The following is a 13,552-nucleotide window of genomic DNA, read 5'->3' as shown; positions in this document are numbered from 1 at the left end:
AGTAGAGTATTTAACTGGCATTGAATACAAAATGATAATTAATTACCATATGATATTTATTGACATGATTCATATATTTATTTTTAGGATTGCCTTGTGGATGAAAGTGGATTTTTTACTGAAGCTGCAGGTCCTGAACTTAAAAACAAGAATGTCCTTGAAGAGGGGAATGAAGCTGGTGAGTATTTGATGTTTGACCACTTGTTACTTTGTCGGGTACAGTCCTGTAGGTATTTTTTGAGGGTTCATATAAACTGAACACGTTTTGAACATGGATGAGGTACAGGCCCTTCTTGCTGTGTGTTGATTAGGGAAAGGACTGAGTTGAGGTTAACAGTAGCCCTATGTTCAAATTGGATTTTAATCTTGCCTCACTTTTTTCTCTCAGTCATTCAGATGCTTCAAGCAGCCGGGAGTTTGTTGAAAGAGGAGAAGTATGTGCACAGTTACCCCTATGACTGGAGGACTAAAAAACCAATGATCATTCGGGCCAGCAAGCAGTGGTTTGTAAACACAGCAAATGTGAAGGCTGCAGCACAGGTACATAATTTTACTTTCTTATGGGACATTTCAAGACAACTGATTCTGTTTGGCATCAGCAAAACAATCTTGCTGTAGCTCACTCCAGAATATGTTCTTCTCTAGGTTTTATGAACACTAGTTGAAAAGTGTTGGTTATTTGTAAAAGTTATGAATATTATCAAGTTTTTTTGTCAATATTGATATAATCCAGGGTAGATACATTGACTGGCATATTTGCTCATTGTTTTCACAGATGTATAGGTTTCTTAGAGGTACTGATTTTTTTTTTCTACAAAATATCTTTAAAAATACAATGTTTCAAGGGATTAAATCAGGAGACAAGTTTATCACTATCAAAATTATCTTTTTTGTTACGATAGCCTTGTGTGGCCAGACATCTTTGTTTGCTCCCCTGTTCATTTTGTCACAGTCCTATTTTAAATAACTTAAAACCATATTTTTTTTTTAATATGCAGTGCTCTTTGATATTATGTACATCCACACAGAAAATTTAGACCAGCACCTTAGGCTGTCTTGGGTAACAGTGATTTTATTCTAATTAGAGCATGAGGTGCATATTCCATATTCATCTTTGTCTAGAATGAAAGCATGATGGTTACTCAGCAGGGCTGGGAGTGAGTGGTAGCCCGCACTCAGTACTACAGTCTGTATGTGTCAGGGTGGGATTTCAAAGCAAATAACAGCACAAGACACCATGAGCTTTTAAACTTTAGATAGAGTTACTGATGTCATTCTTAACTCACTTCAGGGTGTGTCTGCTAGAGAATCAGAGTTGGCAGAAAAGCTTCGGTTGGGGAAATATACAGTATATACAGTCTTCAAATTGAAGAGCAACCAACAGTGAAGTAAACAAAGTAAACATGACAGTTGCCCAAGAACATCTTATTTAATACTGGGAGTGGGAGCATAGGCCTGTACTGTTTTTTACTGGCAGCATAAACAGTGTTTGTGTGAATGCTGAAGTGTGTTCAACAGTTCACTGTCTGCTTTATAGGACGTGCTGAAAAAAGTGAAAGTTATTCCTACATCTGCAGTGAACAGGATGCTTGAAATGCTGGACAGAAGGACGTTTTGGTGCATATCACGGCAAAGATGTTGGGGTGTCCCGATTCCTGTTTTTTATCAGAAGAGCACAGGAGAGTGCTTGCTAAACAGGTATCTGTCTAGCTGTATACACTAAGAAATTATAGAAGGAGCACTGTCTGTTGTGCTGCAGTTCCATGATGTTATAAACTTCTTACTATTTTAAGTATGAATACATGCTTTTACTTGTAGTTGTTTATACACAGAACTAATTTAGCTAGAAATTAGTACAGTCAGAAACTTGTTGCTGGAGGTGACTTGTATGTAAAAGGAATCAATTTACTTAGATACTTAAGTTACCTGAAAAGTCCCCTTGAGATTAATTGCTGCTTTCATCCCTCATTTCAAGTTAAGTTAGCTGGCAGTCATGACTGGCCTTTACATTTAAGCAAGCAGTGAAATCAAATAGTAGTTAGAATAGATTGCAACTGTAATTGTAGCACTGTAAGTTGAACAGTACAGGTACTGTGTCAAAGTAGGTTTTTACAGGTAAGTAGGTGCAATGAGATAACTGAAGTGGAATAACCATAACCACATTGGTTGCAGAATAAATAACTGCACTTTGTTTCAAAGTAAAATGAGAGTGGTTTTGAAAAGCCAGTCTCAACTGTAAGTAAATGACCTTTAGCTGTATGATTTGGTATGTCTAAAGCTTCACATGCTAGCCTGGTTCTGCTGTCTTTTGGTTAATAGTATCCAGATACTGCAAACACTGCATTTCAGGAATTCCAGATAGTAATGCAGAGGAAATCCAGGCTAGGCTTTAAAACAAGAAAACTCAACCAAATATGATTCTTTTCTGTTCTTTAAGGAGTAATAGAGTTCTGCTTCTACTCCTTTGCAGAACAGAGGTTTTCAGTTGTGAATGCCCTCTAAGACGTGATTTCATAAAAATAGTACTGTGGAGTTCCACATTCATTGATTATTTCCATAATTGTTTCCTGCCTTGAGATATGCTAGTGTAACTCAGTTTTATACACCTCAACCTTACAGCCTTTTGTACAGATTCATTCTGGGTAATAAGATTGCATGGCTGGAGATAAACTTAAATAGTGTGGCGGAACTTTTTTTATTCTGATATTGAATAAATGGACTGCAAGAGTCCAGCATGTTTCTCAGAGACTGTACTGAGCACACAAGTATAGTAGTAGGTGAGGCTTAGGGTGTGGAGGGCTGGGAATGGACTTTAAACAGTTAGTCCTTAGCTTCACCTAGTGTGACTGGGTGTGTAGGTGCACAGAGATGTACTTTGGCTCTTTCACCAGAGGCAGTAACTGTGAGAAAAGACCACAATGGCCATAGTCGTTTATAGTACCTGAGTAATGCTGACACACATCAGGAAATAAAGGGATGGAGACTTCGAGGGGTGTAAAATCACTTTACCTGCAAAAATCGTTACCATGTTAAAAAGTGTGTGTCTGTATAAAAAAATTACCATTTCTGAGGAATACTTATTGTATTCTACCTGAAGAGTAGGCTTGAGTGTGTGTATGTGTTGCTTAAGATGGTTAAAAATGTGGCTTAACAAGAAAATAAGAGTGTAATGAAAACCAGTTTAGCAGTTATCAGTCAAATGTGAAGGGCACCACGAAGCAATAGCTTCTTCAGAACATTGAGGAGGTGACCCAGCTGGGTACAGAAGGCATTTGGAAGGAGGAATGCATGGAAATTCCTTTAGGTTGTAGTAAAATTACCTTGAAAGCCAGTGACCTCTATTAAAAAACATGCCTTTTGTAAGTGCTTGAGCTGGGTGTGATTGTTGCTGGAGTTGTGTGAAATGTGGCAATCTGGGCATTTTGTTGTGATAAACTCTGCAGTAGTTTAACACCTTGACCTTTCTGTGTAGGTAGTGGCCCAGCAGTCACACATGTACCTGAAGGAACAAAGGGACAGTATGGCATGTTTGGGTAGAATTGATCTGGGGAATAAAAGACACACATTAAGGAAAAAAAACAGACATATCCATTATGCTTGAAAAGAGATTTATTTGGTTTGACTGACAGCTTCAGATGCTCATTTATAGCCAGTACTCTTTACTTCTAACTTTACTTACTCTAGGTAAAAATTTTAAAGACTAGTGTAAAACAGTAATTTAATATTTAAAGTTAACCATAGGAGACTTTTGTAACCAGAGTAGGAAAAGTGCACAGAATATTGGCCTATAGAAGTGACAGGCAAATTTAGAAGACAGTCTGTCAATTCATAGGTCATTTTCCTGGACACCAGTTCTTATTGAAATAAACAGCTAAGCCTCAATCTTTTGTTGCATTTACGTTATCTTTTGAACATTCTATCACAACAGGTTGCTGAAATATTTCTCAACACTTATGAAGTTTCATATTCAGATGGTGTGAATAATTAAAACAAGAGTAAATAACTTACATTTCAAACAAAAGCTGTTTTTAACCTGAGTGCTGGATAAACATGTTCCCAGTAGCAGCTGCTCTGTAGTTTTTGAGTGGCTATCAAAAGTAACAGCATCTCACTGGAAGTCAGTGTAGTCCCATGGAGTTGCTGTTACATATGAGAGCACCAATGGTCGATCTGGAGTGATCTTATTTATTTATCACCTGTAAGAAGACTTTTAAAAAGAAAAAAAAAGCCTCTAAAATAACTACTGTTTCCCTCTGTGAGAGTTGCCCCTGAATTTGTCACATGAAAAGCTGCAGAAAGCTCAGCTTTCAAGATGGAACTGCTTTCTCCAACAGAGTATTTTTCCCACACCAACAATTCAGTCTTTCTAACTTAAAAGCCAAGAGGTAGGTTGAAATCTTACATTCAACAAGCTGGATGCAGAATCTCCATGAGTCTTCTTTTTCTCCTGCTGTGGCCCCTCATAGCTCTAAAAGACATTTGAGTCCACGACACTATTGTCTGTGGTTATAAATTTAATGTGCTGGTGCTGATTAAAGTCTTTCTGTAGCCTATAATGCATCATATTGTGATCAGGAATTTTAAAATTACTATTAGAAAAATCTTACATGAAAGAGAGAGAAAAGAGAGAACTTTTTTTCATTATTGCCATTTTCAGTAAGAATACAGAGGTGAGATTCTGTGTGGTTTTTCTAAAGGTGGAGAAAAAAGACTTTAAATAGAGTGCATGCACAAATAGATGCTTATACTGTTTGTCAGCTTTCAAGATCTAATAGATTTCAAGAGAAAGCATTCTGATTCTAGGAAATTTTGTAACTCACAGAAGAGAAGAAAGAACTCCAAAACTAAAATGAGAGAATTGTATTTCTAGTAGTAGCTCAGAGCAGGTAATAAATGTGAAATACGTACTTTAATCTGACCTCATGCAGTAACTTCTTTACAAATTCACTGTTCAGATGCTGGTAATAAATAGTACTATTGCAAAGATTATTCTGATACCTGAAAACTTTTGTCAGCCTCCCTGTGACTTTGATTAACAAGTAACGTGAATTTCTGACAAAGGAAACCCCAACATGTTTTTGAAGTACCCTGTGCTCTGATTTTCTTTTTAAAATGTTAAGACATTTCAGTGAATTGAAAGCAATAGCAACTTACCTAAATACTTACTGGTGCAGTATCGATGTTCACGTAAAGCAGAAAATAACTTTTCCCCTTTGCTGCTGTTTGAAAAGAGATCGAGAGAACATCAGCTGCTGTATTCTTCTCTTCCTGACTATATCTTAATGCTGCCTAATTTCTGTTAAGAGATTAAATAAGTGTTCAGCATAATCAATATCAGACTCCAGAGTGATTGGCTGCTGTCGTGGTAGCGTGAATTGCCGTAGGGGTTTCAGTGTGAAAACGTAGCAGTGACACGTAATGCAAGTTCTTGTAGATAGCGCGTGAATACAGGGCAAAGTTTTACAATGCTGTTTATTGCTAACTCGGGGAATTATCATGCTCACATTGAAGCCTGCAGATTATAAAGTGATGAGTAGTTATTTGAGAAAGGTGGTTTTCACTGGCGACTTAGAGAAAAGTACTTTGCAAAAATCCTTCTCCTCACAGCGCAGATACCTTAAAAATTGTGATTTCTCTCCTTTGTGGTAAAAGTTAATCATAAGGATCTTGGGACAAGAGTAGAAGCGGAAGGGCAGAGGCTATGTTTGCATGTCTTGGGTTTTTCAAACTGTAGGAAGAAAAAAGATTCGTTGAAAAGGTACTATCTCCTCTTATGAAATAATTGCCTGTTAATGTTCACTTATATTCTCTAGGGAAACACTATATAACAAAAAGACTTGCACTGCTAAAATGTTTGGGGTTTTTTTAAACTTGATTTGAGACTGTGATAGAATTTTGAGAATATTGGTCAATAACAAATTGTATCCTGTAATAACAGTCACTGACCCCTTATTTCTTATAAGTGATTGATAACACAAATCTGACCTTCTTTTAGTTATCTGAAAACTTCTATCTGTAGCATAGTGAGTCTGTTGGTTCATGTGTCACGAAAATGCGTCTTGAAAAACATTCTACTCTTCATAAATTAATGGTGTAAGTCTTGGCATTGCGTAACAATACACTTGATAAAAGGTTAGTCCCTAATATGTTTTGTGATAATGGGTAGACAACTCTTGTGTGACATTGGCAATCGTTACTGTAAATGAAGGCAGTCATTTTATGATGGTTTCCCAAGGGAGAGCAATAGCAAGGTTTTATTTCCTTCTCCTCCCATCCCCCTCACTTCCAGTGGAAGGAGAACAGTTCACTCTCACTACAGGTAATGCAGTTTGCACTGACACAGTCTTTCATGGTCCCCCCCCCCTTCCTTAATTTCTCAAAATATTTATGTGATAGGCATGACCTTAATCATTTCTCTTCTGCTGAGGAGAGGTGTCATTGCAGTTAACAGTTGCAATGTCAGAAAATTGGTGGCACTTCAGGCTGTATCTCCTTTACTGAAAGTTTAGAATATCTGACAAACTGAAATTCCTGCTGTGATCAAACTGAATCCAGACAATTGCTGGAAAAAAATTTGTTTGTTAAGAGTATGTTTCTACATGTTGTCCAAGGAAGCTGCTAGTTTGGGTCTGTAGCTGGATTTATCACCTTTTAAAAATCCCTTCAAACATTGATATCATGAAATACTTGTTGAATGCTTTAAAAATGCATAGGTTGAAAATTAATTCATCACTAGAGTTTATGTCCCTCCACTAAAGTGTATTTGCAATACAAAAAAGATATGTGGTAGACAAGCTTAGTTCCTGTCTGAATTTTCTGCTTGGTTTACGGGGCATGCTGGTCGTTTTTCCATAATATTTGTGGGTATGACTCCTAATTAGAAAACTTTTCTGACTCTAAGTGAGGCCAGAGTAATTAGCTGAGCACTGGATTATGTCTTCCATGAATCATTCAACATAAATACGTACATTTTTTGTGGTAATAAACATGGTTTAGGGTAAATCATCCTCTTTTTAATTTAGCTACTCTTGTCTTCTGCTGCAGAGTTCCATGGGTAAGGCTTGGCCATTAACAGGAAGGCACTGAGACTGTGAAGAGAGCTCTTAAAATACTCATTTGAAAACAAATGGTTTTCTATAATTGTATTTAAAAATACACTCATAGAACGTTTTAGGTTGGAAGGAACTTAAAGATCATTTTAAAGGTCATTCCAACCCTGTGCCATGGGCAGGGGCATCTTCCACTAGATTGTTCAGAGCTCCATCCAGCCTGTCCTTGAACACTGCCAGGGATGGGGCATCCACAGCTTCTCTGGGCAACCTGTTCAAGTACCTCACTACCCTCAGTAAAGTGTGTAAAAAAAAAAAAAAAAAAGAATTTTTTCCTAATATCTGATCTAAACCTACTCTTTCAGTTTGAATCCATCTCCCTTTGTCCTGTCACTACATGCTCTTGTAAAATGTCCCTCTCCATCTTTCTTTCACTGGTAGTGTATTTGAAAAGAATCAAAGATGTTGGCAAGGAATGAAAAATACTGTCTTATATTGCTCTTTCTAAAATGTTCCCAGGGGCTACGGTTTGTGTCGTCACTGAAGGTCTGGGTGTAAAGTGAGGTACTGACCCTGTAGAAGAGAGAGAGAAATTCAGTGGGATAGTTTAGTCCAGGCTGAGACAAACAAACTTCTCCTTGACTTATTTGTTTTGGGTTTTTTTCCTGAGAGCTTTCCAAATTTGAAGGTTTAGTGTGAAGGAAGCAAGACCTAAGGATTACGTATCAGCTATCTGTCAGGAATCTACCAGGACTGGTGGTGGTGTTTGCTTTTGTCGTGGAGAAGTAACACTCTCACAAACTGAAAGTACAGGCAAATAGGCCTCTGTGCAAATATTTCTAAAAAGAAACAATGCCATTCAGAACTGGAGCTCCTCAGTGTTGTTTTACCAAGATAAATGTTAGCAGATACCAAATGTTACCAAGCCAAAAATTGTCCTGTCATCATTAAACTGGAAGGTGAATGATATCCATTCTGGTCTGAAAGGGTAAGAATGGTGGTGGTGTGCTAGCTGGCTGTTGATGTGTGAGTGTTACTGGGTAGTGGGGTTTACTCTTCAGAAAACCTGCTGGAATGTTCTACAGGAATTTACTTTGAGAAGTAAAGTGATTAACTGGTGATCGATTAATATAAAATCGTTGTTCTATCATTGCAATTAGAGCAATTGAGAGCAAAACTGCATTTTCTTTTTGCTGTTGCACCTCTTGTCATGAAATGACAGCTTCTTGGAGAGAACATGGGTTTTCTTTCTTTAACTCTTTGTGTAAGAGTCCACTAAATGTTTTAGTGACGGAGCTCAGCTTTTTAACAGAGCAGAAGAATATTGTGCTGAGGTCCAAATACAAAACCAAGTGATGACTAAAGATGATCATCTGCCTTTTTGTTTTTGAGATGGTTATGCCAGACCATTATTTTACTTTTTTCCCCTTTCACAATGCTGTGTCAAGAAGTTAGTTAAGTGATTAAATCTTCATTTCTCGAGTTATAAACAAAACTCTGGTGGCTTGAGTAACACATTGGGTTTAGTTTGAAGTTGGCAGGTCATGATGGTCTGCTGTACTCCTTAAACACAGCAGATGTCTTAAAAATCATCTCTTCAGTAAGTGCTCTGTGAGTCAGCAAAACAAAGTGTGGGGGGTTTCTTTTGTTTTTTCTAAGGTACCTAATTTATGTCTAGACTTGGCATTAAGCGATATTAAAAATCAATCCCCCATAGCCTTACCTGCTGGGGACGGGGATTGAATATGTCATAAATAGTGTGCAGAACTGCATGCCTTGTGGCTGCCTTATCTGTTCACATCAGAAAAAAACAGTTAGGTTTTTTTATTTTTCTTATTTCCGTAGTATTTGTTTATTTAAGGACCTTTGTCCTGGCTGGTGCTATGTGATACAAACTCCTAGATTGCCTTCAGAGTGTACAGTGAATGGTTGCTTGTTATCACCCCTCTGCTGGGTACAGAGGTTTCAGTTTCTTACGCTATTGGGATTAATACATTTTTATATATATATTTTATAATTTAAAATATGTATTGCTAAAAAGAGGGAATCCAGGCAACTGGAAGTCTAATATATATGTACATTTTGTAACTTCATTCCCCCATGAGTTCTCGAGGTGTCTTTATCCAGTTAAAAAATAAGCATGTTGTCAAAAAGAGCAGATATTTTAAGGGGAAATAGTTATGCAGTTTCTTTAAATTCAAGGTGAATAGCAAGTGAAATGGATTTTAAAAGTTTTCAAGCTGCTGGCGTCTTTTCTGAGTACCTGATTATTGAGTATTTGTAGAAAAAGATGTTTAGAATCCATGTGGGTTTCTGTATGTTTTACACAACCCTACCCATTGTGGAAGACAAAACTAGGAAGTCTTTAATGCAGGCAGAAAGCTTTGGAGTCTTGTCTGGATTAGAAGCTGGAAAATCACAGGTTCCCATAGCTTGGTCTCTGTATTGGTCTATCTCACTGCTTTGGGTCTGGGATACTTGTAGAAAGATACAATGAACTCATCAATTCTTCCTTCTAACGCAGTGAAACTATCACAGATGTCATCAAAGTAGTGGAGCAGCAAGGAACAGATGCGTGGTGGACCCTTCCTATTGAACAACTGCTCTCAAAAGAGGCTGTAGCGAAGGTAATCAATCTTTCGACTTCAAATACAGAACGTGCTCGAGACAGCTGAGTGATGGGAAATAATGGGAAACCTTCATATATTCCCATGATCCTTTTCAGCCTTGTTGCCCTCATGAGAAGGTGTCCTGTGAAAAGAATATTCAGACAGTAAGATCTGAGTGTGGCAAAATACATGCAGTCGGATCTGTGCTGTTAATTCAGGGCAGAGATCTCCATTCCCCTCCCTTTAGTTCAGGTCCTCCTTCCTGGGTGACAAACTAACACCTTCCTAGGTGACATCCTAAGTAACCAAATTATGAGCCCAAATATATATTAAATCTTTGTCATCAAAATTAGATTAGAATTTTTATTAAGTTCTTCCTGATGTTTTATTGTACTTTAACAATTGTGTACTTAAGCTAGCACACAAACTATGGTGTTCCTCTGCTGTTTGAGGTTTTTATTTGTAATTTTTCCTTGCCTTATTTTGGGTTTTTATCAGTAGTTATCTGAAAACTATTAGGAATAATTATCTAAATTATTTTGTGTTCACTCAGAGTTGGTAGCAGAGCCTGTACAAACTGGTCCAGAAACCAAATTTGCTTTTTTTTCTAGCTTTGAAATGCATTGATGATACGGAGTATTCTATTTGCATTATTTAATAATTGTTCTCTCAATAGGCTGGTGGTCGTGATGTTTCGGATTATGTCAAGGGACAGGATGTCCTAGACATCTGGTTTGACAGTGGAACTTCCTGGGCTCATGTTTTGGAAGGTACAGAATTAATATGTTGATCTTTCTTTAAAAATACTCGGAGAACAAAATACAACTGTTTTGTGTGACAGTGTTGGTGTCAGCGAAACTGAGGCAGATTATGGCAGCAGCAGACTGGTTGTGACTTCTTGTAAAGCTGCCTTTGCTTGTAAAGATAAGGATTTAATGTTGGCAAACTCATTTTCAGAGTAATTAAAGTTGAGATTTTTCTAATATTCTACTCTGAACGATTCTGCTATGTGGCAGATAGTGTATCTTCTGATCAGAACATACTTGTTTGGAGTGTAGATGTTTCATGGCACAAAAGGTATTTTGCTGCTAGTTGGTAACTCTTAAATCGTTTTCAGGTAACATATTTCAGTTTGTGCTCCTGTGTGCTATTTGAAACAGGACAAGATTGAGATCAGCTGCTGAGTCTAAGTTTTATAATTTAAAAGTGTAGGTGTGCTTTTTCACTTTTGATTACTTTCAGTAACTGAAGTAGTATATTGTGGCTTAAAATATTTATACTTGCTATAAGCTGTTTATAACTCCTACCACCAGTAGTTGCTACTTAGCAGGTAGCAGATATATATTTGTCTAAAAGTACATGAAATATACACTGTTTGCCTGGAGGATAGTCCAGAGTCAGGAGTCCTTTCCAGAGGAGGAGTCTGGTCCCATACATCAAGTCTGTTGGACTTTAAACCCTCTGTACACAGTTGCGTGATAACAATCTTGTTGAATTATAAAACACGTTAGTACCAGAGGCTTTATTTCTTAGCAACATGGTCAGGCAACAGTACCATCAGCAAACATTAATTTTCTAGAAGACCTTTACATTATATTGAAGTTTAAAATGTTTCAGATTTGATTTTTGAAAGGTAAAATAAAGTAGTGGTATTTTATGCACAGTTACGCACTTGTGTCCTTCAAGGGCTTAACACCTCAGCCTGCAAAAGTTACCTCTTATCCTGTGTAAAGGAAAGACATCTTTTAGTAAGGAACAGCAGAATCAAGACTTCTTGATTCACTGTTAATTTGTGTAAGGCTCCCCTGTTGATTCTATAGTTGATTCTATAATAAATGCTGGGTCTTTCACAGTACAGACTTCTTCTTTCATGGAAATCATTACAAGTTTCTCTTCTCTACCTAGTCCTCTCTTTCCATGAAATTTGCTGGAACATGGTGCATGTAAGGCATCTTCTTTTGCTGTCTGACATGGATGGGTGGCCCCACTGGTTCAAAAGCCAGGGATCTGACTGACAAGCAGTGTGACCTTGTAACCCTTTTTATCTTCATAAATGACACAAAAGTTGCATTACCTTTTTCTAATTGAGGCTCCCAGCCAGAAGTAAAGTACAGTTTCAGTGATTCATATCAAATTATTGTTTTAATTTACCCTTTATGAAAAATGCACTTTGCAAGAGAAGTTGTTGAATTAATAGTTTTGACTTCTGTTTCCCAATATGCTCCAGCTTTTAAAACTTTTTGCAGAACTTCTTCCAATGTCGATGAAAGTAATCTGCAAGGCTTGTGAACAGGCTAGCTGATGGTATTCTTCTCCAAAGTACTCTTGGAGAAAAATGGATGAAATTCATGGAGAAATCCAAAATTAGAGAATGTCATAACAGGAAGAAGAACTTTCCATGGCTAAAACTCAGGGAAGCACAGAGGCATATGGAAGCTGTCATGCTCCCTGTACTTGCTGCCTGTTAATTTTTTAGTAGGAGGTCAGCGATAACAGCAGTTGTTGCTGCCTCTGATGCCAGTGTTGTGGGGCAGTGGTTCTTCTGCAGCACATGAGTCACTGAGAGCAACTGGAGGATATAGGAGATGGCTAAAACTGAGACTATTATTTGTTTCACTCTGCCCTAAACACAAGCTACTGAACATTATAAATCAATTATCTATTAGTGACCAGCAGGAATTAAAGTTGTTACAGATTTCCCTGTCAGTTCCAACTTGCAAAAATAAGTCATTCTCTCCAACGTGTCTGTGACTCGGGGGAACTTGGGCTTGAGTTTTCACTGCACTTGAACCAGCTGTGTCTGAGCTTACTGAATGAGATGCAGCTGTGGCAAAATTCATCCCTTTAGCTGATGGCCTCACAGGTTGCTGTCAGAAAATATGGCAGGTTAGGAAGGGGGTGAAGAAGAGGAAGAAGAGACAGAGATTTTGCTCTAAGAGGTTAAAGGAATTGCTGCTCAGGGACAGCAAGCTCAGTGACCTAAATCGTAGGTTGCGTGCACAGTCATATTTCTAATGCTTGCCCTGCTGCACTTCCTATGAGAGACTGGGCATAGTTCTGATGGAAATGACTTAAAGTTGCTCTTGTTTTGGTAAATTATGATTGGCTTCCTTTTTTTCAGTCTAGGTGTGTCTAAGGTACCACTTCTAGCTAAATGACAAATTAACCAAACCGTTCTACATCAGCAGTGTGGCAGGTAGGAAGGTGTGATTTACTAAGATCAAAGATTTGGCTCCCACAGTCACAAACACAAAATTGTAGTTATAACTAGATTATGTGTGAAATAAATGCTGCTTGCTGGCACCACTGAGAGCAGATCCACAAGTGCAACATGCTCTGAAAAACCCACTGCTCCCAAAGTTTTGTTTTCTTAATGCTCTGTTTGCCTAACACTGTTTTCACTCAGTTTATTACTTGTACCTGCTAATTCTGTTTGTTTCTTGCTACACATGCCTCAAATATTTTTTTTGAAGAACTATTTTATGCAGTGTTAAAATTTTAAGTCCAAATGCCTCATACATGAATAAATTCATTTTCACAATGCTGCTGTGAGGTAGAAGAGTGTTAATCCACTACCTCCAAAAACAAACTGTGGTAAAAGCTTTTGTTCAAAAGCATGTGCTGATTTTGAATACTCAATGCCATGATGCCCAGGACTTCTTTTGTTGCTCTTTTGCTTTGAAGTTCAGCCTTTTGATAGTGCTTATTTCAGTGGCTGTTTTTAGAGCATCCATGTTAGAGAACTCTCTTCTGTCTTAAAATTCCCTTACGGGTCTTGACGTTTTCCTCATGGACAGAGTGCCATCTGCACTGCAACCCTGAGATGATTATTTTTTAAAATATTTCATACAAAATGCACACTGGACTCCACTGTGATCTGATTTGCCACTGGTA

At 37.7% G+C, this 13,552-nt stretch overlaps 1 protein-coding gene across 1 annotated transcript in view; it reads left to right on the top strand.

The window, feature by feature from the left end:
- Positions 1-13,552, top strand: part of IARS2 (isoleucyl-tRNA synthetase 2, mitochondrial) — a 28,932-nt gene that overhangs the window by 6,657 nt on the left and 8,723 nt on the right. The window contains 5 exon segments of the mRNA XM_032682192.1: positions 88-178; positions 389-540; positions 1,538-1,698; positions 9,574-9,676; positions 10,335-10,428. Of these exon segments, the coding sequence (XP_032538083.1) occupies positions 88-178; positions 389-540; positions 1,538-1,698; positions 9,574-9,676; positions 10,335-10,428 (601 nt within the window).

Source organism: Chiroxiphia lanceolata, chromosome 3 (assembly GCF_009829145.1).
Source record: "Chiroxiphia lanceolata isolate bChiLan1 chromosome 3, bChiLan1.pri, whole genome shotgun sequence".
Classification (NCBI taxonomy): Eukaryota; Metazoa; Chordata; class Aves; order Passeriformes; family Pipridae; genus Chiroxiphia; species Chiroxiphia lanceolata.
Note: the sequence above shows the minus strand (reverse complement) of the source record. Positions and strands in the feature narration are given on the sequence as shown.